General features: G+C 41.5%; 2 protein-coding genes across 3 annotated transcripts in view; one reads left to right on the forward strand and one right to left on the reverse strand.

The window, feature by feature from the left end:
• ptpa (protein phosphatase 2 phosphatase activator) overlaps positions 1 to 15,233 on the forward strand; it is a 54,647-nt gene extending 39,414 nt beyond the window's left edge. For both annotated transcript variants that reach the window (XM_060912558.1, XM_060912559.1), the window contains exons 9-10: positions 11,346 to 11,453; positions 14,645 to 15,233. In XM_060912558.1, the coding sequence (XP_060768541.1) occupies positions 11,346 to 11,453; positions 14,645 to 14,719 (183 nt within the window). In that variant the 3' untranslated portion in view covers positions 14,720 to 15,233. The remainder of the gene's footprint in view (positions 1 to 11,345; positions 11,454 to 14,644) is intronic.
• Positions 15,234 to 21,480: 6,247 nt separating this feature from the next.
• ier5l (immediate early response 5-like) lies at positions 21,481 to 23,664 on the reverse strand. The gene has a single exon (XM_060913187.1). It carries the CDS (start codon positions 23,533 to 23,535, stop codon positions 22,609 to 22,611), a length of 927 nt encoding a protein of 308 aa, XP_060769170.1. The 5' UTR covers positions 23,536 to 23,664; the 3' UTR covers positions 21,481 to 22,608.
• Positions 23,665 to 26,679: the final 3,015 nt, after the last annotated feature.

A 26,679-nucleotide genomic window follows, 5' to 3' on the forward strand; every position in this document is an offset into this window, starting at 1 on the left:
CAATCTCATTGTACATGGCTTATAGCCAAGTCGAAGCTATGACTCGATTTCGTGGAATAACTGTTAAATATGTCGCTCAGGTCCGCGATGTATTTTGTATGAAAAATGCGGCTTTTTCAACACAAGAAGATAAACTTTCATATCTTCAAGCCAACATGTGATTTTTCTTTTTATTATATCGACACATAAACAAAAAGTACCCAAATTTATCAAAACAATTCATCCATATGCTCATGAGTGACGCATGTGTGTGCGTGTGTATACACATACACGCGCACACACACACAGAGTGGTGCTTGAAAGTTTGTGAACCCTTTAGAATTTTCTATATTTCTGCATAAATATGACCTAAAACATCATCAGATTTTCACACAAGTCCTAAAAGTAGATAAAGAGAACCCAGTTAAACAAATGAGACAAAAATATTATACTTTGTCATTTATTTATTGAGGAAAATGATCCAATATTACATATCGGTGAGTGGCAAAAGTATGTGAACCTGTAGGATTAGCAGTTAATTTGAAGGTGAAATTAGAGTCAGGTGTTTTCAATCAATGGGATGACAATCAGGTGTGAGTGGGCACCCTGTTTTATTTAAAGAACAGGGATCTATCAAAGTCTGATCTTCACAACACGTTTGTGGAAGTGTATCATGGCACAAACAAAGGAGATTTCTGAGAACCTCAGAAAAAGCGTTGTTGATGCTCATCAGGCTGGAAAAGGTTACAAAACCATCTCTAAAGAGTTTGGACTCCACCAATCCACAGTCAGACAGATTGTGTACAAATGGAGGAAATTCAAAACCATTGTTACCCTTCCCAGGAGTGGTCGACCAACAAAGATCACTCCAAGAGTGATAATAGTCGGTGAGGTCACAAAGGACCCCAGGGGTAACTTCTAAGCAACTGAAGGCCTCTCTCACATTAGCCAATGTTAATGTTCATGAGCCCACCATCAGGAGAACACTGAACAACAATGGTGTGCATGGCAGGGTTGCAAGGAGAAAGCCACTGCTCTCCAAAAAGAACATTGGTACTCGTCTGCAGTTTGCTAAAGATGACGTGGACAAGCCAGAAGGCTATTAGAAAAATGTTTTGTGGACGGATGAGACCAAAATAGAACTTTCTGGTTTAAAAGAGAAGCATTATGCTTAGAGAAAGGAAAAACACTGCATTCCAGCATAAGAACCTTATCCCATCTGTGAAACATGGTGGTGGTAGTATCATGGTTTGGGCCTGTTTTGCTGCATCTGGGCTAGGACGGCTTGCCATCATTGATGGAACAATGAATTCTGAATTATACCAGCGAATTCTAAAGGAAAATGTCAGGACATCTGTCCATGAACTGAATCTTAAGAGAAGGTGGGTCATGCAGCAAGACAACAACCCTAAGCACACAAGTCGTTCTACCAAATAATGGTTAAAGCAGAATAAAGTTAATGTTTTAGAATGGCCAAGTCAAAGTCCTGACCTTAATCCAATGGAAATGTTGTGGAAGGACCTGAAGCGAGCAGTTCATGTGAGGAAACCCACCAACATCCCAGAGTTGAAGCTGTTCTGTACAGAGGAATGGGCTAAAATTCCTCCAAGCCGGTGTGCAGGACTGATCAACGGTTACCGGAAACGTTTAGTTGCAGTTATTGCTGCACAAGGGGGTCACACCAGATACTGAAAGCAAAGGTTCACATACTTTTGCCACTCACAGATATGTAATATTGGATCATTTTCCTCAATAAATAAATGACTAAATATAATTGTCTCATTTGTTTTAACTGGGTTCTCTTTACCTACTTTTAGGACTTGGGTGAAAATCTGATGATTTTAGGTCATATTTATGCAGAAATATATAGAAAATTCTAGAGGGTTCACAAACTTTCAAGCACCACTGTATGTATGTATGTATGTATGTATGTATGTATGTATGTGTTATTTACCAGCTGGGAGGTCCGTATCGTGAAATACCGTGACTGAGTATTCAAGGCCGAGGTCACGGTATTTCACCATATGGACTGACCTTAAGCTGGTAAATTTTTATATATATATATATATATATATATATATATATATATATATATATAATATTTTTCTTTCCAAATTCTAACAGAAAACGAGAGCGCCCGAAAGGGAAAACCAAACCGTCATTTTGAATCCTCATTCATGGCTGTAATGCAAATTGCTTCCTCCATGACATGAAAATCTACATTTTGCTGCCTATGTAGTCCCCTATTTATACAAAATTGAGTCATTCAGGATTCAGCCATGTTTTTGGTCGGCGTTAGCAACAGTTAGAGGTTTTTAGCTTTCTCCTGAAATGTTTTCTTTTATTTCTTCTTCCTCAGGGTAGTAAAACTCACTTTCGCTGTGAAGATTGTCGTTATTGCTATCCATGATGTAAAATTAATGCTCTTCTCCTGAGAAATGCTGGCAAAAATTATAAGATTTTTGACAATCTTATAAATAAATGTTGACAAAAAATGATACTATGTTTGTTGTTGTGAGCGAGCGAGTCGCCAGAGGTCCATAACTGGGGTCCGTATCATAGGATACGGGCCCGCTCGCCAGCCAATCAGAGCGCAGGATTTGATGGAAACTGGACCGCGAAAAAAATATAGATTTATGTCACAGTTTTGGTTCTCCGTGTCCCGGATGTGGCTCATATGAAAAAATACGAGTTACGTATTTCCCAGTAAAACACTTTGGTCTATTATATATAGTTATGTGGTAAAGATTAAAAAGTCTGAAATGATCTGTTCCAGCTCCGGTTTCCCCCACAGTCCAAAGACATGCAGGTTAGGTTAACTGGTGACTCTAAATTGACCGTAGGTGTGAATGTGAGTGTGAATGGTTGTCTGTGTCTATGTGTCAGCCCTGTGATGACCTGGCGACTTGTCCAGGGTGTACCCCGCCTTTCGCCCGTAGTCAGCTGGGATAGGCTCCAGCTTGCCTGCGACCCTGTAGAACAGGATAAAGCGGCTACGGATAATGAGATGAGATGATCTGTTCCAAGTAGCCAGCATTTACCTTGATGACGCTTTGCACACTATTGGCAGTATCTTAACCAGCTTCATGAGGGAGTCACCTGGAATGCTTTTCAATTAAGATGTGTGCCTCGTCAAAAGTTAGTGCAATTTCTTGCCGCCTTAATGCGTTTGAGATCAAACAGGAAATAATAAATACAGTAAATAGTCCCATTACACAACAGTAATAATCCATGTTATGTCAAGAACCGCTCAACTAAGTAAAGAGAAACGACATCCATCATTACTTTAAGTCATGAAGTGGCTTTTTTCCCTAATTAATAAAAATTAATTGGGTGTGTCCAAACGTTTAACTGGTACTGTATACTGTACAAACTTTATTAGCCAGGTGAAATGAGGCTAGTGTGCTTGAAGTCACTTTGAATAAGGTGTTTTTAAATTTTTTATTTTTATTTTATTTCAATGAACTTTTTTGACTTTGTTTCAGTGATTCATGTCCTTGAATTTACACCAGTGATGTTTTATTTATTTATTTTTTAATAACTCTATGGTGTGGCTCCATGTCCTTCTGTTCTATAAAAATGAAGCCAAAATACCTCTGCCGTGTTGTCAAATGTCACAATCTACGCAGTAGACATCGTCGAGGTCAGGTACACCTACTCATTTTTGTAAGCATGCACAGTCTCTCTAAATACCAAGGTCTCGCGCATCACTGAGGCCGTCAATCACTTCATTCCTAAGCGTTCCCACAGCTCTTACAGCATAACATTTTTATTATTCGACTATTTTCTGGTGGAAAACGATAATGTGCAGATATCGGGAAAGGTAATTGTTTGAAGTCGACACCGTCGCTGAAAAGACAGTTTGGGTGAGAAGTGACATGGAGGGGCGTGGCTATTTTGTCATTGAAACACATGAGGATAGGTGGGGCTACGCATTATAGTGCAGCCAGCCAGCAGGGGCGCTATAGCTGGTTTAAGATGGCTTTCTTTTCCTTCTTTTCTTTTCCTTTTTCTTTCTCTTCTTTCTTTTCCTTCTTTTCCTTTTTTCTCTCCCTTCTTTTTCTTTTCCTTCTTTTTTCTTTTTTTCTTTCTCTTGTCCTTTCTTTCTCCTCTCCTTTCTTTCTCCTCTTTTTTCTCTTTTCCTTCTTTCTTCTTTCTTTCCCTTCTCTCTCCTTTTCCTTCTCTCTCTTCCTTCTTTTTTCTCCTTTTTCTTCTTGCTTTTCTTTTTCTCTTTTCCTTCTTTCTTTTCCTTTTTCTTCTTTTCTTTCATTTCCTTCTTTTTCTTTTCCTTCTCTCCCTTCCTTCTTTCTTTCTCTTTTATTTCTCCTTTTTTCTTTCTCTCCCTTCTTTCTTTTCCTTTTTCTTTCTCTTCTTTCTTTTCTTTCTTTTCCTTCTCTCTCTCCCTTTTTTCTTTCTCCTTTTCTCTCCCTTTCTTTTCCTTCTCTCCCTTCTTTCTTTTTCTTTCTCTCCCTTCTTTTCATTCTTTTCCTTTTTCTCTCCCTTCTTTCTTTTCCTCCTTTTTCTTTTTCTTTCTTTCCCTCCCTTTTCCTTCTTTTCCTTTTTCTTTCTCTTCTTTCTTTTCCTTTTCCTTCTTTTCCTTTTTCTTTCTCTTTTCCTTTTTCTTTTCTTTTCCTTCTTTTCTTTTTCTTTCTCTTTTTTCCTTTTCCTGTTTTCTCTCCCTTCTTTTTTCTTTTCCTTTTTTCTTTCTCTTTTCCTTCTTTCTTTTCTTTCTCCTCTTTTCCTTCTTTCTTCTTTCTTTCCCTTCTCTCTCCTTTTCCTTCTCTCCTTTTTTCTCCTTTCTTTCTTTCTTTCTTTCTTTCTTTCTCTTTTCCTTCTCTCTTCCTTCTTTTCCTTCTTTTTCTTTTCCTTCTTTTCTTTCATTTCCTTCTTTTTCTTTTCCTTCTCTCCCTTCCTTCTTTCTTTCTCTTTTTTCTTTTCTCTCTTCTTTTTTCTTTTTTCTTTCTCCTTTTTTCTTTCTCTCCCTTCTTTCTTTTCCTTTTTCTTTCTCTTCTTTCTTTTCCTTCTCTCTCTTCCTTCTTTCTTTTCCTTCTCTCCCTTCTTTCTTTCTTTCTTTCTTTCTTTCTTTTTCTTTCTTTTCCTTCTCTCTTCCTTCTTTCTTTTCTCCTTTTTTCTTTCTCTTCTTTTCTCTCCCTTTCTTTTCCTTCTCTCCCTTCTTTCTTTTTCTTTCTTTCCCTTCTTTTCATTCTTTTCCTTTTTCTCTCCCTTCTTTCTTTTCCTCCTTTTTCTTTTTCTTTCTTTCTCTCCCTTCTTTTCCTTCTTTTCTTCTTTCTTTTCCTTCTTTTCTTCTTTTCCTTCTTTTCTTTCATTTCCTTCTTTTTCTTTTCCTTCTCTCCCTTCCTTCTTTCTCTTTTTTCTTTTCTTTCTCCTTTTTTCTTTCTCTCCCTTCTTTCTTTCTCTCCCTTCTTTCTTTTCCTTTTTCTTTCTCTTCTTTCTTTTCCTTCTCTCCCTTCTTTCTTTTCCTTCTCTCCCTTCTTTCTTTTCCTTCTCTCCTTTCTTTCTTTCTTTCTTTCTTTCTTTCTTTTCCTTCTCTCTTCCTTCTTTCTTTTCTCCTTTTTTTCTTTCTTTCTCTTCTTTTCTCTCCCTTTCTTTTCCTTCTCTCCCTTCTTTTTCTTTCTTTCCCTTCTTTTCATTCTTTTCCTTTTTCTCTCCCTTCTTTCTTTTCCTCCTTTTTCTTTTTCTTTCTTTCTCTCCCTTCTTTTCTTTCTTTTCTTCTTTTCCTTCTTTTCTTTCCTTCTCTTTCTTGCTTTCTTTCTTTGACGAGAGAGACAACACAGTTTGATATAGAAGCCAAAAAAACACAATGGAAATGATTGGATTCAGCCATTTTGTTGAATATTTGAGCTGTGAAAATGACAAACGGGCTTCCTGTATATCTTTTACCAGCAAATAAATAAGCGTGTTTGTCAGTGACTCCCCCTCTGGTGATTGCGTCAGGGCAGCCAGCGGTCAGTGACACAGATGGTGTTTTTAAAACAGTGGGTGGGACCTCAGGAGAAGGAGCCTTTAACAGTGACGTTGCTCACATTTATATACGGTCGTGAATACTGATGACATTTATGACCCTTATGGAAAAAATAGAAGAGTGAGAACCCGGAGTTCAATTGGTTCCTGTTTAGGCCAATCCTCGTCTTGGATGTGTAGTGAAAAGCCGTATAAGTACTATACTTACATGGCAGGGCTTTCATTAGCAGTAATGACTCCACACTTCTGTTTTCTCTTTTTTTTTTTTTCTTCCTCTCTTTTTCTGGTCAAGACTCAGAACCTCTTTTTATAAATAGATATAGTCGTCCCCCCCCCGGAGTCATAAGGGTGACTGAGGGTCATATTTACCGTGTGTTTTGTTACCCATAATCATGTTTTTGTGTGTGTGTGTGTGTGTGTTGCAACACTTTAATATTTTCAAATATTTTTAATATGATTTTTGGCAGGCTTTTGCCTTCCCCTTTTTTCGTAGGTTTTTAAAACAGCCATCCTCATTGTGCAATTTTCTGACTTCCTAGCCATGCTGACTGAGAAAAGAAATACAACCCCAATTCCAAAAAAGCTGGGACACTGTGTAAACTGTAAATAAAAATGGAATGCAATAATTTTCAAATCACAGATACCCTTTTATTGAATTAAAACTTGGACAAAGACAACATATTAAATGTTGAAACTGAGAAATTTTGTTTTTTGAAAGACACCTGTTCATTTTGAATTTGACATCAGCAACACATTTCAGAAAAGTTGCGACAGGGGCACGTTTACCATGGCGTTGCATCACCTCTACTTTTAACAACACTCTGTAAATGTTTGGGAACTGAGGAGACCAATTGCTGTAGTTTTTAAAAGTGAAATGTTGTCCCATTCTTGTCTGATGTACAATTTCAGTTGCTCAACAGTTTGGGGTCTCTGCTGTTGTTGAATTTTGTGCTTCATAAAGCACCAATGTTTTAAATGGGAGACAGGTCTGGACTGCAGGCAGACCAGTTTAGCACCTGGACTCTCTTACTACGGAGCCATGCAGTTTTAATATGTGCAGAAAGCAGTTTGGCATTGTCTTGGTGAAAGAAGGAAGGCCTTTCTTGAAAAAGATTTTGTCTGGATGGCAGCATATTGCTCTGAAACGTGTGTGTGTGTGTGTGTGTGTGTGTGTGTGTGTGTATCATTCAGCATTAATGATGCCTTCCCAGATCAACGAATTACCCATGTCATGTGCACTAATGCACCCTCATACCATCACAGATACTGGCTTTTGAACTGTGCACTGATGATAAGCCGGATGGTCCCTCTCCTCTTTTAGCCTAGAGGACGTGGTGTCCATGAGTTCTAAAAAGAATTTCTGGTTTTGATTTTGTCAGAGCTCAGGACAGTTTTCCACTTCACCTCAGTCCATCGTAAAAGAGCTCAGGCCCAGAGAAGGCGGCGATGTTTCTAGATATTGTTTATATCTGGTTTTAACTTGCATTTGTGGATGCAGTAATGAACTGTTTTCACAGACGATGGTTTTCTGAAGTGTTTCTGAGCCCATACAGTGATTTCCACTCCAGACACGTATCTGCTTTTAATGCAGCGTCGCCTGAGCGCCTGAAGATCACAGGCATCCAATGTCAATTTTCAGCCTTGTCTCTTGCATACAGAGATTTCTCCAGATTCTCTGAATCTTTTAATGATATTATGTACCATAGATGATGTGATCCTCAAATTCTTTGCAATTTTACATTGAGGAAAGTTATTCTTACAGTGGTGCTTGAAAGTTTGTGAACCCTTTAGAATTTTCTATATTTCTGCATAAATATGACCTAAAACATCAGATTTTCACACAAGTCCTAAAAGTAGATAAAGAGAACCCAGTTAAACACATGAGACAAAATTATTATATATTATTATACTTGGTCATTTATTTATTGAGGAAAAGATCCAATATTACATATCTGTGAGTGGCAAAAGTATGTGAACCTTTGCTTTCAGTATCTGGTGTGACCCCCTTGTGCAGCAATAACTGCAACTAAACGTTTCCGGTAACTGTTGATCAGTCCTGCACACCGGCTTGGAGCAATTTTAGCCCATTCCTCCGTACAGAACAGCTTCAACTCTGGGATGTTGGTGGGTTTCCTCACATGAACTGCTCGCTTCAGGTCCTTCCACAATATTTCGATTGGATTAAGGTCAGGACTTTGACTTGGCCCTTCCAAAACATTAACTTTATTCTTCTTTAACCATTCTTTGGTAGAACGACTTGTGTGCTTAGGGTTGTTGTCTTGCTGCATGCCCCACCTTCTCTTGAGATTCAGTTCATGGACAGATGTCCTGACATTTTTCCTTTAGAATTCGCTGGTAGAATTCATTGTTCTGTCAATGATGGCAAGCCGTCCTGGCCCAGATGCAGCAAAACAGGCCCAAACCATGATCCTACCACCACCATGTTTCACAGATGGGATAAGGTTCTTATGCTGGAATGCAGTGTTCTCTCCAAACATAACCCTTCTCTTTTAAACCAGAAAGTTCTATTTTGGTCTCATCCGTCCACAAAACATTTTTCCAATAGCCTTCTGGCTTGTCCACGTGATCTTTAGCAAACTGCAGACGAGCAGCAATGTTCTTTTTGGAGAGCAGTGGCTTTCTCTTTGCAACCCTGCTATGCACACCATTGTTGTTCAGTGTTCTCCTGATGGTGGACTCATGAACATTAACATTAGCCAATGTGAGAGAGGCCTTCAATTGCTTAGAAGTTACCTTGGGGTCCTTTGTGACCTCGCCGACTATTACACACCTTGCCCTTGGAGTGATCTTTGTTGGTTGACCACTCCTGGGGAGGGTAACAATGGTCTTGAATTTCCTCCATTTGTACACAATCTGTCTAACTGTGGATTGGTGGAGTCCAAACTCTTTAGAGATGGTTTTGTAACCTTTTCCAGCCTGATGAGCATCAACAACGCTTTTTCTGAGGTCCTCAGAAATCTCCTTTGTTCGTGCCATGATACACTTCCACAAACATGTGTTGTGAAGATCAGACTTTGATAGATCCCTGTTCTTTAAATAAAACAGGGTGCCCATTCACACCTGATTGTCATCCCATTGATTGAAAACACCTGACTCTAATTTCACCTTTAAATTAACTGCTAATCCTACAGGTTCACATACTTTTGCCACTCACAGATATATAATATTGGATCATTTTCCTCAATAAATAAATGACCAAGTATAATATTTTTGTCTCATGTGTTTAACTGGGTTCTCTCTATCTATTTTTAGGACTTGTGTGAAAATCTGATGATGTTTTAGGTCATATTTATGCAGAAATATAGAAAATTCTAAAGGGTTCACAAACTTTCAAGCGCCACTGTAAATTGTTGCACTGTTTGCCCATGCAGTCTTTCACAGAGTGGTGAACCCCTCCCCATCTTTACTTCTGAGAGACTCCGCCTCTCTGGGGTGCTCTTTGTATTATCCCCCGCCCAAACGAAGTTTGCGGGGGATATGGAAACGGCTTCCGTTCCGTCTGGCTGTCCGTCCAGTCGTATTTTCGTTTCCGGGCCGTATCTTTAAAACTACTGAATGTATCCTCATGAAACTTTGTATACATATCAAGCAACATGTGAACTGGTGCCTTTTGCTATTTTGGATTTTTGAAAAAAAAAAAGGATATTTTTATTTTTACTTAAATTTTGACTTAGTTTCTAAGAGTAATGTTTGTTTCCAGAGCATATATCCAAAACTATTCACGATATGGATTTGAAACTTGATATACATGTTAACAAGGTGATGTAGATATGCCTTTTCATACGAAGAAGTTTGAGAAATTTTAATTTTTCATGTTTCCATGGAAGTAATTTCAGACTTAGTCTCTCAGACTTAGTCTTAGGGGTAGGTCTTGTTTCTGGAGCAGAACTTGAAAACTGAGTGGTACGGTCTTGAAAGTCGGTACATGTGTTGATTTAAGTAATGTATATGTGCTTTTTGATACTAAGAAATGTGAGAAATTGTAATTTTTAGCTTACCTGGACCAAAGGTCCGGTGGGCTTATACTATGGGCTGCTGAGGTCCGTGTAAAGAGGTAGGGTTGGTTTCCTGCAGTAGAATTTGAAAAATGTGACAATATCTTGAAAGTTGGTATATAGGACAGGGGCTATAGATTACTGTGTCTTCTTGTACCCAATCATGTTACTGACCTGTTGCTAATTAACAAAGTTAGGTTTTTTTTTTTTGTTTTTTTTTATAGCATTACACAACTTTTTCAATCTATTGTTGCCAGTCTCAACTTTTCTGAAACGTGTTGCTGACCTCAAATTCAAAATGAGCATATGTTTTTCAAAAAACCAATAAAATTTCTCAGTTTCAAAATTTTCTTTCTACTGTTTTCAGTGAAATATCGGGTTTCCGTGGTTTGCAAATTATCGCCTTCTGTTTTTTATAGTGTCCCAACTTTGTTGGAATTGGGGTTGTATTTTAATACATAAAACCATCAATAGAAGATCTGCTGATTTTATCTCATTGTCCAGCCAAATCCACCCTACATCCAATATTACAGCAGGACATAAATGAAACTTCAACTTGCAAATCTTCAGCTAGCCTTTTTTTTTTTTTAGTTGGATTTAGAATTCAATAAAGGATAAATTGATAAAGGAAGCTGATGGGACCCATCCATACATCCATCTGTTGTGTATACCGCTTATGCCTCAGGGGAAGCTGGAGCCGGTCCCAGCTGGTCACCAGTCTATCGCAGGGTTAACACAAAGACGAACAACTATTCACACCTATGTGCAAGTTAGAGTAGCCGGTTCAACCAATCCACAGGAAACCTACTTGGGCACGAGAACCTGCAAACTTCACACAGGAAGGAAGGAAGGCCCCAGTCGTCTGCAAGGTTTGGACCCGGAACCTTCTTGCTGTGAACTTCGACCGATTTCAGAACGCATAGAGGAGCAAATTTAATTCAGAAGCCGAGTAAAAGGTCAATGAGCCTTGGTGCACGTTAGTAGTAACGCATCGTGCGCTTGCATAATATAAATTTACTTTCTTCACAAGGAGACAATTAAAAAAAAATTTTTTTTTAATTAAGAGCTCCTTTATCAACAGTAATGTGTTTTTTCCACTGTTTAGCTGTCCATTTTCAGTGAACCTGTGCCCACTGGAGCCTCCGATTGCTGTTCTTGGCTGACAAGTGAAACCTGGTGTGCTTTTCTGCTGTTGTCCAACCCACGGTTTTAACATGTTGGACATTTCTGAGATGCTTTTCTGCTCACCGCGGTTTTACAGAGTGGTGATTTTGCGTTACCATGGCGCTGAATAGTCAGCTCTGAAATTTGTTCACAGTTCGTGTGGGTTTTTCTTTTTTTTTTAATGCATCCTTTTCTTTTCTCCAGATGAAAACGGGACCCTTTGCTGAGCACTCGAACCAGCTTTGGAACATCAGCGCTGTTCCCTCCTGGTCCAAAGTCAACCAGGGCCTTATACGAATGTACAAGGCTGAAGTAAGTTTTACTTTTCCCAACTTTACTAGGAGGCGACTCGTTCTGTTGTAATATATTGTGGTTTATATTTCCGTCTTCACAGTCTATAGTGGACAGTGTTTTTAAAACATTTTACACCAGTTCGCTATATTCTACAAAGATCTTCATGATGTCTTCTGTTCTCAGTTCTATCCTCGTAATCTGATCTCTAATGTCTATGTGGCATGTTTACCAGCAGTTGGACTTGAGTTCCTCTTTCCTGGGGAAATCCCAGCATCACTTCTGGGAAGTTGTATGCTGGGTGGAGAAGAAGAAAAAAAAAAGCTGTTCTGCATTTCCTTATTTTTTATATTCCTTTATTACAACTTATTTTTTAAATAATTTTTTTAAGCATGAATACAGCAAGGCATATTGTAACTGTTCAGTTCCTGACTATAAAGGGTTGTTGTGTGTGTGTGTGTGTGTGTGTGTGAGAGAGAGAGAGAGAGAGAGAAAACCAGAAGGCCCCACCCCCTCCTCCGGAGCCACATCCTGTGTTAAGAGAGCACGCTGTTCTCCTCCCTTAAGCAGAGCGCTGGGCTGAGGGGCCGGTGTGTCTGCGAACCTCCCAACCCCCATCTCTCTCTCTCTCTCTCACACACACACACGCACACACTCTTACGTTTTCTCTTCTGCTGCTTTAGCTCTGTACTCGTGAGTGTGCCTTATGCAGCTGACTTCTACTACAATAAAAAACAGAAAACCTTGGCACCCTGATAAGGAAAGAATGTGAGCAGATTTAGTAACGAGACAAACTTCTATTTGGGAGCTTTCTTTAACTTCTCCTAATGATCGTTTGTGTACGTTTGCTGATGTTTTCCCGCTTCTCCCAGACCATGTACACGCATACATCCATGTGCCCATTTCTTAAAACCATGTTCTAATCCCATAACACACACTCTTGATAAAAGCCTGCGTGTACGAATCTGCTCTCTTTGCTGTACTATTCTAGCCCTACCAAATATAACGGATGAAAAGTAACTACGAATCCAAGGATACACAAAGTCGTTTCCTGCCGTAACAGGAAGTAAACACATTCCATGCGCTTTAATCACAGGTGACGGTCAAGGCCACATAGCGGCGGCTCGGAAGGCATGAACAGGACATGCGTGTGAGCAGGGGTTTAAATTTCCTGAATGGGTCGCTGTGTAATACTGCGTCATTTCCCTCAGCGCGCGCGCACACACACGCTGACCATGTTGGCACAGGGCTGCTCGATCCTTAGACGCTTTTAGAAGTCCAGCTTGGAGAGGCTGACTAATCCAGAAAGTTGAAATTACACGCTTGTAATTTGGATGTGCTGTAATCGGTCCTGACGTCCACCCGATATCCGAGTCTGATGCTTCCCTGTAGTGATACTAGTGTCCTTTTGTCCAAACTTATATCATATCATATATACACACTGCTAAACTGGGAATGTGTTGGCGACATCAGCCGAATAAACTTTGGGCAACAAACAAACTTTGTTGATTGAATATGCTTTGTGGAAACTGCATGTATTTAGTCACTAAAGTCTGTAGTTCTGACGCTTTAAGGGCATTTTTCCTCAGCATTAGTCTTGTTGGGCCAGACTTGATTTTCTAACAAAAATACACATCTGGAAAGCTTCGTAGTGTATTGACGAAAAGCGGATCTAAATCCCACCACACCCACAGAATTTCCCTCGAATGCCACTCCTGATTTCCTGTTGTCTGTGCTCTGTTAACGTCCAGTCGAATCACATTTCAGGAACCAAACACCCCCCCCCCCTTTTTTTTCTCTTTCCTTCAGTAACCTTGCAGTTATCGAGCTGGATCTGAACAGGTTTATCCACAAATTGTACACAGGAGCTTTCCACAGTTCAGAAAAACCATGATGTCCTGCGACAGCTCCTGGGTTTGTGTAATTAACATGTGAAGAGGCTCACTAATATAAACCTTGATCGGTTTCGAATTGTATAATTGGCTAAATGGATTACTCCCTACAGTTTTATATACGGATTACGCTGTTGGGTTTAAATAGCTTATTCATTTCACTTGCAGCCACGAGTTGTTGTGAAACCTGGGCATTTCGTACTAACGGTTTGAAAGAAAGCAACCAGATACAAAGCGATGACTGACTTAAAAAAAGACCAGAGCTTCCATTAGGACAGAAAAAATGGTGCTGTATACAAGGAAGAAAAGTGTGTGTGTGTATGTGTGTGTGTGTGTGTATGTGTGTGTGGTAGTTGCAGTGGCTGAGCTGCATTGTTGGAATTTTTCTCCCCCGCTGGCCGAAAGGCCCGAAGGGGGATTATGTCGTAGCGGTGTCCGTCCCAGGAAGGGTACTCACTTTCTGAAATCAACTCCTCCTCCTCAGTTTTTGGAGGAATTTCACAAAACTTGGCCGGATTCGTTGTTGTATATCGGTAACGCGCATATTGCAATTTTGTTCAAGTCAGTCGCATTTTACCAGAGTTATGGCCCTATAGCATGGATGATGTGCTCTCAGAGCACTCTTGGGTTTTTGTGCAAGTCCCATGTGTGATTTTTCAGCTCTCTGTGAGAGTGCCTTTTATGGATTTTTTGTGGGCGTCGCTGCATGTAAATCAGCTGGGCCGTGAACACACTTGTGGGGAATTTACAGCTGATCGACGCTCAACAACGTACGCTTGCGAGTACAAAGAAAATCCGTGTCACCGAAACATTTGTAAATCTGTAAAATGAAAATATTTACACACAGCTTGAGTTAACGATTGATGAAAGAGCCTCAGTGTTTGTTTTTTACTGCCTGCAGTTTGTACACGTAGGTACATGCTTAACTAATGTCTTATTTATTGATTTTTTTTTTTTCTGTGATCCTGGTTGACATTTCATGGTACCATATGCTTACTGTCGGTCAGATAGTTTTCACAAGATCCATCCGTCATTTGAGCTCGGCTTTCCCAAAAGCGTCGGATTGATCTAGAAATCTGAAACGGAGCTTCTGCCCCGTTTATATTCCCTTCCAGCCTGAAGTAAAACGTTTTTTTTTTTAAATGTGTAGTCTCATTTAGAGATGATATTTGGCCCCTTACAAGACTACGTGATTGATTGAAAGATATGAACAGATTGTTTAAAGAAACAAAACAATACAAAGCAATGACCCCCATCTCTCTCTCTCTCTCTCTCTCTCTCTCTCTCTCTCTCTCTCTCTCTCTCTGCTTCTATCTTAAGTGTCTAGAGAAGTTTCCTGTCATCCAGCACTTCAAGTTTGGCAGCCTGCTCTCTATCCAGCCTGTGAAACCATGAGTGACGGCGAGAAGAACCAGTCCGAGAGCACAACCGATTCAACAAACCACCCCAGCCGCCATCCAGTGTTCCAATGTTTATCCGCTGCTTAAACGAATACATGTGACTACGATCAAAACTCGAGTTCTAACAGCAGGTCAGCATGACTGCCTCCTCTTCAATTATACAATTCGCACAAGGATAAATTTGTCACGTTGGTCCAGCCCTGAAGAAACAGAGTGTCGGGGGGGGGGTGTAATCCATAGTGCAATAATTATCTGAAATTTTGCAGTACCCAGAATTCATATTTATTTATGGATGTGTACATATGAGGAGTAAAGTTTGCCTCAACTGATAAATCTTGGGTTTTATTTGATGTACTAGATAAGTCAGTGGATCGGTTTTTCTGGTGTGTGTGTGTGTGTGTGTGTTTTTCTAAAACACAGTTAATCATGTGGCCTGTATGTGCTGTAAATGTACTTTTCTTTCCATTTTGTCACTATATAGGATTAATAAAACAGCTGTTTCAGTCCTGCGTGTTAGTAACGTTCAGTTCTTGCTGAGTGAGCCACACATCTCACCCAACACTTCCTTATGCTAAAAAGGTGTGATGAGAGAATTTATTGCTGCTCAATATAGCAAAGGATTTGCTTCACATAAAGCAGCGCTTGCTGTAGAGGAGACACGGTAACATTCACATTTTCATTGAGGTTTCTCCATTTTAGTGCAAACTTTCTGCCTAAACGCATGTAGTGTAGTGCTTACATCATCCATGAAATATCACCATCATACTCTTAAAGGTTGTTCGTGGGTTTGCTGGATAATTAAGGACCTGTTGGCTCCGAGAACACTTGGAGCACTCTGCTTGGAGCCCTTTCAGAGTAAATGCTCAATACTAGTGAGGTTCTACAGAGAACATTCAACAGACGGACAACTGAGAACACTTGTATATTTAGCAAGTTGGAACAATGCATGTAATGTGATCATACTAACATGAGAAGGCATGAAGGAGGAACCAGACTCAAAAGGGAACCCATCCTCATCTGGGTCACACCGGAAAGTAGTGTGGTGTTTATTTTTTTTGTTTTTTAAATATATAATGATTTTGCTTCTATATCGGTGTGCTGTATAGTCAAAGTGTAATTGTTTTTAACCAGGAAATTCATTAGTTTGAACATCTCATCTCATCTCATTATCTCTAGCCGCTTTATCCTTCTACAGGGTCGCAGGCAAGCTGGAGCCTATCCCAGCTGACTACGGGCGAAAGGCGGGGTACACCCTGGACAAGTCGCCAGGTCATCACAGGGCTGATACATAGACACAGACAACCATTCACACTCACATTCACACCTACGGTCAATTTAGAGTCACCAGTTAACCTAACCTGCATGTCTTTGGACTGTGGGGGAAACCGGAGCACCCGGAGGAAACCCACGCGGACACGGGGAGAACATGCAAACTCCACACAGAGAGGCCCTCGCCAGCCCCGGGGCTCGAACCCAGGACCTTCTTGCTGTGAGGCGACAGCGCTAACCACTACACCACCGTGCCGCCCCTAGTTTGAACATGAAGTCTGTTTTGATAAAGTTATGAGCTGTTTACTGATGGAGACTCGAGTACAAGACTTCATGATCGCTGCAGTCTGAAAGTTATGGACTGGGTTGGATGAGAACAGATCAGACTTAAAATTGAATTTTAATTTCATGCAACCAACATTCATTTTGTAACAGTTGATATATAATTAACAGCATAGAGAATTATAGTCTTAATGGTAATTAGTGACTGTGTATATGAGACAAATATCAGTAATAAGATTTTTTTTTTTTTTTTGGTCAGAATTGAAGTATTTCCACTGAAATTGACACTTTTTTGGAATATTAATGCTCAGAAATAAAACTTCAAGTAAACAACTTGAATTAGCTAGTTTCATTTTTCTTATTCAAAGCACAATAACGATGCTCAAGCTGGTTTTGTAGTCTAAACGAAGACACTACACACTACCTTCCCTACACCATCAGAAACAGGGTTGCAGTAGGAGTCCAGTTCTGTACCCCAAGGTATAATCTACACTAATGTTCCCCCCAAGGGTTCATTATTGGACTTCAAGGTAATTATGTGTAGTTCTTAGGGCCAAAAAGGTACATATATGTTCCCAAGGGTACCTTAGAAAGTACCATAGGTGGACTGTAATGAAGTACATTTACTTGAGTACTGTACTTGAGAATTATTTTTTTGGGGGGGAAACTTATGACTTTACTACATTTGAAAGACAAATCTCGTATTTTTCACTCCACTACATTTCTATCCAGGTCCTCGTTACTATGAAGCAGCTTTGAAAGTGGATGTTTTTTTCTTTCTTTTTTTTTTTTCCCCTAAAACATGATTTTTTTTCGCAGGTGACACTGAGACAGCCTATCAGTAATCACTAGGGTCACGTCACGTCCATAGACTGGATAAAATCAAGTTCAGTGATTTCTCCGCAGCGTTATTTGAACACGATCAGTTGATGGCAGAATGGAAGGAGGTGGTTCTTCTGGAGAATACACACACTCATAGCTTTACTGAGAACCCATGTTTCAGTTTTCTGAAAGGATTAAAGATTCATTTCATTTTAAACGTTTGCCAAAAACGAACCACGTCATGGCCTACAAAAACTCGCCGTCCAACCTGCGGAAGCATGTTGAGGTATATAAACATTTTATTCCAAGAAAAAGTTTGCAACAAAGTTGTCTGTGCTTTTAAAGCTAGCGATAATGTTGCAATAGCTATGCAGTCTGGTTAGTCAAATGACTTTCTATGGATTTGCCTGCCAAGTTGCCGTAGCCTTGTCCACAGTTAATGTTAACATTTAGCTAGTTAACTTGGGCACTGTTAGTTAGCATGTAAACACAGAGTTACGCTAACACGAGTAACGTTAACTTATCTGAAGTTCTTTCAGAAATATGTTTTAGCATAATCTTGCCAAATAAACAATGTAGAAATCTTTCTTTTCTAGTAGCGTTAGCTACCTAGTATGATTTCGAGTTTGAAAAGAGTTTGCTAGCATGTCAGGTGGCGCTTCACTGACTAGCTAGCTTAACGTTAAACCACCATGACCATAGTTGCTCAACTGTCTTAGGTCTTTTTTGTCGTATCTTCCGTTTTATGATGTGCCAAATGTTTTCTATGGGTGAAAGATCTGGACTGCAGGCTGGCCAGTTCAGTACCCGGACCCTTCTTCTACGCAGCCATGATGCTGTAATTGATGCAGTATGTGGTTTGGCATTGTCATGTTGGAAAATGCAAGGTCTTCCCTGAAAGAGACGTCGTCTGGATGGGAGCATATGTTGCTCTAGAACCTGGATATACCTTTCAGCATTGATGGTGTCTTTCCAGATGTGTAAGCTGCCCATGCCACACGCACTAATGCAACCCCATACCATCAGAGATGCAGGCTTCTGAACTGAGCGCTGATAACAACTTGGGTCGTCCTTCTCCTCTTTAGTCCGAATGACACGGCGTCCCTGATTTCCATAAAGAACTTCAAATTTTGATTCGTCTGACCACAGAACAGTTTTCCACTTTGCCACAGTCCATTTTAAATGAGCCTTGGCCCAGAGAAGACGTCTGCGCTTCTGGCTCATGTTTAGATACGGCTTCTTCTTTGAACTATAGAGTTTTAGCTGGCAACGGCGGATGGCACGGTCACAGATAATGTTCTCTGGAAATATTCCTGAGCCCATTTTGTGATTTCCAATACAGAAGCATGCCTGTATGTGATGCAGTGCCGTCTAAGGGCCCGAAGATCACGGGCACCCAGTATGGTTTTCCGGCCTTGACCCTTACGCACAGAGATTCTTCCAGATTCTCTGGATCTTTTGATGATATTATGCACTGTAGATGATGATATGTTCAAACTCTTTGCAATTTTACACTGTCGAACTCCTTTCTGATATTGCTCCACTATTTGTCGGTGCAGAATTAGGGGGATTGGTGATCCTCTTCCCATCTTTACTTCCGAGAGCCGCTGCCACTCCAAGATGCTCTTTTTATACCCAGTCATGTTAATGACCTATTGCCAATTGACCTAATGAGTTGCAATTTGGTCCTCCAGCTGTTCTTTTTTTGTACCTTTAACTTTTCCAGCCTCTTATTGCCCCTGTCCCAACTTTTTTGAGATGTGTTGCTGTCATGAAATTTCAAATGAGCCAATATTTGGCATGAAATTTCAAAATGTCTCACTTTCGACATTTGATATGTTGTCTATGTTCTATTGTGAATACAATATCGGTTTTTGAGATTTGTAAATTATTGCATTCCGTTTTTATTTACAATTTGTACTTTGCCCCAACTTTTTTGGAATCGGGGTTGTAATACAACGATGTGTTGACAGAAAATGTACTTAAGTATTTTAAGTAAAAAAAAATTGACTGAACAACTTTCACTTGTATCAGAGTCACATGTGAACAGTGGGATCTGTACTTTGATTTAAGTTGGGCACTTTGTCCACCTCTGGAAAGTACTGCCCCGGGGATGAGCCCTTGTACCCGTGAAGGTACAGTATTTTCTGAGCGTGTATAATAACAAGCACTTTATCATCTTTGCTTTATTTTACTTTTGAGATTGGGTGGTTTTGAGGTTTGTCCAGCCTGTATCAGCTCCTCCTGCTCAGTGTGTATATTGAACATGTGCGCAGTGAGGGTTTGAGTGTTGGGGCTGTGAACTGATCCCCTCCCACCTCCCCACTGCGAACTTTTGCTCGTCTTGCTGAGTAATTTAGATGAAGGCAAAAGCTTTGAATTTCGCCGATTCATTCTCCCCCATCCCATCTCACCCCTCCCCCCACCCCTCCCCTCTCCTCCCCTCCCCCACCCCTCTTCACACCTCCCCCGCGGTCTATTGTATTCATGGCGCAGAGCGCGCATTAGCGCGCGCGCAGGAGATAAGATAAGCCTGGGCTCCTCTGTCTGTGCATAAGGACATTAGATCCTTCAAGCTGAGCGCAGATCCACAAGATGTGCGTTTGATGGTTGCAAGTGAAACACACTCGGCTGACATTTTCAACCTATTTTTAAGCAGTGAAGATGCGCAGTGGTTGATCTCAATGGCCAGTGAAAAGCTGATCAGATCAAAAGGAAAAACCAAACCAAAGCAAAGCATCCAGCCTACAACGTGCTCCTTACTGTATTAATAATAATAATAATAATAATAGTCATTTCTGATATTCAACCATCCCAAGTAGATTAAGAAGCATTACCCACTTTAGCCACCAGGAGGAGCTCGCCATACACGGCTGAACGGCACCACTAATGCAACACAGTTTTTATATATATATATATATATATATATATATATATATATATATATATATATATATATTAGAGGGTCATTTTATATATATATATATATATATATATATATATATATATATATATATATATAAAATGACCCTCTACAAAAACGTTCAGATGTGCAACGAATGCATTTGTGCATGTTGCACATTGGATGTTCTATAAACTAATTATAATCAACCAGACAAATCCAAATCAGAACGCATTTCACAATAATAATAATGATAATGCAGTTTCACATTATAGATAGACTAATCCCCTTTTGCATTCATTTAGCCCAGTGCGGAACCAAACGCAAAACATTCCGTGCAAAAATAAAAAACCATAATAATAAAAATAATAATCATAGTCATAATAAAGCTGATCTCGGTTACAGTTGTTGCGTGCAGCTTTCTTTAACATCTCCTATTACCTGCAACCAAAAGTTATAACAACAAGTCGATAATCGGAGTGCACACGGCCACACGGAGACGTCGGACAGGTCGAAGCTGATGCGCCGGACCTGCTGCAGTGTCTCAAATTGAAAGGAATCAGTCGAGAAGCTTTCAGCTGGTGACTGAGGGAGGAGGAGGAGGAGAGGGAGGGAGAGAGAGAGGGAGGGGTGGTGGTGATGAAGGGGAGGGGGAGGGGGGGATGGCGGATCCGAGGTCAGCCCGAGGTGCTGCTCCATAGGCGCTCTAATGCCTCCATTCATCGATTTTGAAGAACACCACCGTGTGGCACAGGACAGAGATAACACACTTTTGCAAGAAGGTTTTTTCCCCCCTTTTCTTTTTTGCACAGCAGCGCCCAGCAGAGCACCGGTTTGGGAGTACAGCAATAATGCAATAGCGTGCAGGAAGGAAAAGAAAGAAACTCAGAATGCAACTTAGCATCACTGCAGGATCCACAGATGGGTTTAGGTTCTGCGCTGCATGTTGATGATGGAGCACAGCAACCCCTAAACGGTCAAATTTACAGCTACAATGAACTCTTAAAAGCATGTTGGCTCTTGAGTGGCCCTTCCTTCTTCATACTACTTCCATGGTCTGTGTACAAGTCTGTTATGATATGTTCTTAAAAGAGGCCAACAACTCAAAATCAACCAGACCCCAATAAGACCAGTGCTGGTGATTGTATGTCCATACTTTTTACAACTAACCAACCCAGGCCTGATATTTGGTACAGGCCAGATGCTTTATACATCTCACATCCTTCCAGTGTGAGATCCACAGCTGTATGGCCTCTATACAGCCTCACTAAGCTGCTTAATGTTGTTATTTAGTTTAATTTTCCTCAATTAGTTAATTCATTTCTATGTACACACTGACAGACTAGTTGTATGAATTTTTTTTTGTGGTGTAGACTGGTGAAGGTTTGTTCATCAACACTTATGTTCGTGATCAAGCAATACTACAAGAAGAAAGGACTCAAACAAAAATGACTTTCATTTTTTATTAAGGTTATAAATTTTAAACAAATACTTTCTAAAACAGTTTTACCCGGTGATATACAATTTAATATGCACAAAAATACAAGAATACCAACAAAATATGGAGAGTACGTCTGAAAACGTCTTTAATTCAGTACACATAGTGCTTATATAATGTGAGGACTTATGGCTAACTTATGAGATTGCCTTTTTAGAACAAAAGGTCTAACATTGTAGAAAATAAAATCAAACCCACAAAACCAAGCAAATGCTGGCATCATGAATTACTGTGAATTTTTTTTTTTTAGAGAGAGGACAAGGAGGGAAATTGTGTGAAGCCAAATTGTTCACAAAAAAGGATTCCTGGCCTGGCTGGGTCCATCACGCCGTGCATTCTGGGAGTTGTGGTGTTAATTAAAGGGCCCCAAGTTTGACTGAGATAAAGTGACTGGCATACATGGACTACAAACACACTGGTACCGCAAGTCAGTGCAGTAAACAATAATGCACCAGGTATTGCCATTTCGAGACAACAAACCAGAGAGAAGAGTTTCAAATATTGCACCTTCTTTAGCCTACATGATTGCCTTACGTGATATTAAAAGGTGTAGTCAGAAGTATGCCAGTCCCTGGATCTCAGCTCACATGATGTAAGCAGTTCAGCTTGTCTTTCTGCCTGGAGCCATTTCATAAACACAAGATGTAAAAAGAAACGGATAAAAAGCACGCAAACGTGCAGTCTTGCTTAAGGTGATGCGTTTGTGTCATTTCAAAACATTACACGGGTAATCCTGTTATTTTACAAGACATCTTTGTGAAGTTGCTTATGAAACAACTCAAGAAGCAAACAAACAAAACAAACAAACAAACATTCAGAACCTGCCATGTTCATGGTGAGAGCTAGCTAGCAGTTCCGCGTTGGGTTTTAAGGCAAGGAAATTCGTTGAGATCATTTCAGCAACAAAATGTTCACGATGTCAACGTTGTCGGTGTAGAACACACGCACACACGCACGCACACACACGCAGGCTTCCACTCCGCGCCTCCCTACAAACGAACAAAACCTAAAGTCGAGTGTTTTAAATAACGTTCTGTTGCAAAAATAAAGTCTCAGCCTTTGTACAGTTAGTTTTTTCCCCCCCATCATAAAGGATTTCTTTACCACAGGGTCAAAAAGCTACGATGGCTCTGGTCCATGCCCCTAAACTCGCCAGCGCCTGCTTGCTGCAGAACTGTCCGCCGTTAAGCGCCTGCTCCAAGTCCGCCTGCCGGCTCACAAGCCCCGAGAACCCCGAGCCGAAGATGGAGATGAGGTTGGAGATGTTACACGCCTCCAGAGGCTCTGCGCCGCCCGTGTACGCGCACTCCTCCAACTTCTGGCGCTTGCACGGCGCAAACTCCGGCGTCTCCTCCAGCTCGGGCGCATAGTAGCCGAAGTCCATTTTGCGCTTCCTGACCGGCCCGTGCGCACTCGGACAGCACGGTGCCAGCGGCGCACAGCAGTCCTGATGCAGGCAGCCGTTCTCCACCGTAGTCACGACGTGCGTGTCCAGGTCCAGCACGGTGGTCTTGCTGCAGTGCACGCCGCCCGACGGTGAGAAGTCGCAGCCCGGCGCCACGGCGCACGCTTCCACGCAGCAACTGCGGTAAAACACAGCGTCCGACTGCTTACAAGACGAATCATCGTCCTCTTCGTCTTCGTCCTGGTCCTCGGGCTGGAGCGCAAGAGACCCGGCGCCTGGCGGTGCCTGTGCAGAGCGCGTGCCGAGCGGTGAGAGCGCAGCGCAGAGGCTGGGTGCAGGGCTCGCCACGCCGCAGCAGCTCGGCTCCTCCTCGGCGTCCTCAGCCACGTCGAGCGGGTTCAACTCCTGGATCTCATTGCACACAGTCATGACCTCCTCATACTGCTGCATCCTGTAGATCTCCGCGTACTTTTCGTTCATGTAGACCTGGCGCGCGTTCCTCAGCACGTACGACACCAGGAGGTTCTTGTGCAGCTTGATGCCTCCGCGCTGCGTCCGCGAGTTGTGGATCTTCCGCAACGAGATCGAGATCAGGCTCTGCGCGTCCACCGCGCACTCCCCCGTGTTGATCATTGTACTTTTAGAGCCCTCTCGGACACTTCGGCGAAGGCTTTCACTCGCGGTATTTGGTTCGAGGGCGCAGGCTTGCTCGGTGGTGAAACATTGAATAAAACCGGCCCGGTCCGCGTCCTCTTGACGAGCGAGCGCCAGCGATCATTAGCCTGCGAGCCGTGGTCACAGCATATATACCGCCTAGAGGTGTCCGCCCACCTCGCTGCGCTCCAATCGGAGAGCAAGAACGCTCATGACTGACGCTCAAGTCCCGCCTAGGTTGTCCTATTCTGACCAATCAGAGCCGGGCGGTTCTTCTGTGCTATTCAAATTCCAAACTGACTTTACTGAGCTGGAATGTTCTCATGAGGCGCGCGCTGCTTGCTGCACACTTCTCTCACTCTCTCTCTCTCTCTCTCTCTCTCTCTCTCCCAGCTACAGCAGCTCTCCTCAGCTTAGCTTCATACTTTTACACTTTATTTAATACAGACGTGAAAGAGTTTAATAACCTTTGAAACATAACGTAGGTTTGTTTAACGCAACAAATTTGTGTATTTTCGTTCTTGTTTTGTCTTGGTGGTTTAATTCATGCCTGTATTGTCAAATAAAAACAAGCACTGTGCCTACTTCACATATCTTAGCATTTGAATCTTAGCATCTAAGCTTTAATATGACTGATTTTTTTTTTTGTGTGTGTGGAAAATTCACTTCTTCTAAAAGCTAATTGTTTGTTTTGGCAAATCATACACTACCGTTCAAAAGTTTGGGGTCACCCAGACAATTTTGTGTTTTCCATGAAAAGTCACACTTTTATTTACCACCATAAGTTGTAAAATGAATAGAAAATATAGTCGAGACATTTTTCTGGCCATTTTGAGCATTTAATCGACCCCACAAATGTGATGCTCCAGAAACTCAATCTGCTCAAAGGAAGGTCAGTTTTATAGCTTCTCTAAAGAGCTCAACTGTTTTCAGCTGTGCTAACATGATTGTACAAGGGTTTTCTAATCATCCATTAGCCTTCTGAGGCAATGAGCAAACACATTGTACCATTAGAACACTGGAGTGAGAGTTGCTGGAAATGGGCCTCTATACACCTATGGAGATATTGCACCAAAAACCAGACATTTGCAGCTAGAATAGTCATTTACCACATTAGCAATGTATAGAGTGGATTTCTGATTAGTTTAAAGTGATCTTCATTGAAAAGAACAGTGCTTTTCTTTCAAAAATAAGGACATTTCAAAGTGACCCCAAACTTTTGAACGGTACTGTAATTTCAATTCTTGAAGCAACTTTTCACTGACAGTTATTTACATACATTAAAAACCTACATTCTTTGCATATTTGCTGCATAATGTAACTATGAAAGGCTTATTTTCATAACAAAGCATTTATTACGGCACGGTGGTATAGTGGTTAGCGCTGTCGCCTCACAGCAAGAAGGTTCCAGGTTCGAGTCCAGCGGCCGGTGAGGGCCTTTCTGTGTGGAGTTTGCATGTTCTCCTCGTGTCTGCGTGGGTTTCCTCCAGTTCCCCCCACAGTCCAAAGACATGCAGTTAGGTTGACGTGGGGCGGCCTTGGGCTGAGGTGCCCTTGAGCAAGGTACTGAACCCCTGACTGCTCCCCGGGTGCTCTGGTGTGGCTGCCCACTGCTCTGAGTGTGTGTTCACTGCTTCAGGTGGGTTAAATGCAGAGGATGAATTTCACTGTGCTTGAAGTGTGCATGTGACGAATAAAGGTTTTTTTTCTTTCTTATTACAACCTTTATAACACACAGGGCCAAATTACTCAATTCTGATTGGTCAATCGAGGAGGGCTTTTTTCCTTAACCCGGGGCCGTATTTCTGAAATGCTATTGGCTAGCTTGGTTCCGGTTACAAAAATGAGCAGATTTTGTCAACAAAATGGCTTTTGTAAAGAAGTTCCGATAAAAGTTTGAAAACCACTTTCAAAATCCTCATGTCGTGTCGCCGTGTCATGATGAAAGACGCTTTAGAAACGTGCAAGATAGTCTCGCGCCCTGATTGGTTCAGAAAACGCGAATGACAAATGTTTTGAACTTGAATGGCTTCCAAAGTATGAATTTGGCCCTATATATTATAAACAGGGGCGGCACGGTGGTGTAGTGGTTAGCATTGTTGCCTCACAGCAAGAAGGTCCAGGTTCGAGCCCCGTGGCCGGCGAGGGCCTTTCTGTGTGGAGTTTGCATGTTCTCCCCGTGTCCGCGTGGGTTTCCTCTGGGTGCTCCGGTTTCCCCTGCAGTCCAAAGACTTGTCCAGGGTGTATCCTGCCTCTCACCCATGGTCAGCTGGGATAGGCTCCAGCTTGCCCCCTGTGACCCCGCACGGGATAAGCGGTTACAGATAAAACAAACAAACAAACAAACATTAAAAATCTACATTCTTTGCATATTTGCTGCATAATGTAACTATGAAAGGCTTAGTCTCATAATAAATAATTTATTACAACCTTAATAAACCGTCCCGTTACCTACTTTTCGAATTTCATATTAATGGGAGGCACGGGAGTGGTTAGCACTGTCGCCTCACAGCAAGAAGGTTCTGGGTTTGAACCCAGCAGCTGGCGGGGGCCTTTCTGTGTGGAGTTTGCATGTTCTTCCCGTGTCTGTGTGGGTTTTCTCCAGGTGCTCCGGTTTCCCTCACAGTCCAAAGACATGCAGGTTAGGCTAATTGGTTGTTCTAAATCGACCGTGAATGTGAGGTGTGAATGGTTGTTTGTCTCTATGTGTCAGCCCTGTAATGACCTGGTGACTTGTCCAGGGTGTACCCCGCCTCTCACCCATAGTCAGCTGGGATAGGCTCCAGCTCACCTGCGACCCTGCAGGACAGGATAAGCGGCTACAGATAATGGATGGAAAAACCTACATTCTTTGCATATTTGCTGCATAATGTAAATATGAAAGGCTTAGTTTCATAACAAAGCATTTACTACAACCTTAATAAACCGTCCCGTTACCTACTTTTCAAATTTCATAAGTGGGTGGCATGGTGGTGTAGTGGTTAGCACTGTCGCCTCACAGCAAGAAGGTTCTGGGTTCGAGCCCAGCGGCCGGCAGGGGCCTTTCTGTGTGGAGTTTGCATGTTGTCAGTGTGGGTTTCCTCCAGGTTTCTGTCACAGTCCAAAGACATGCAGTTAGGTTAA

The sequence above is a fragment of the Neoarius graeffei genome, chromosome 28 (assembly GCF_027579695.1).
Source record: "Neoarius graeffei isolate fNeoGra1 chromosome 28, fNeoGra1.pri, whole genome shotgun sequence".
NCBI classification, from domain to species: Eukaryota; Metazoa; Chordata; class Actinopteri; order Siluriformes; family Ariidae; genus Neoarius; species Neoarius graeffei.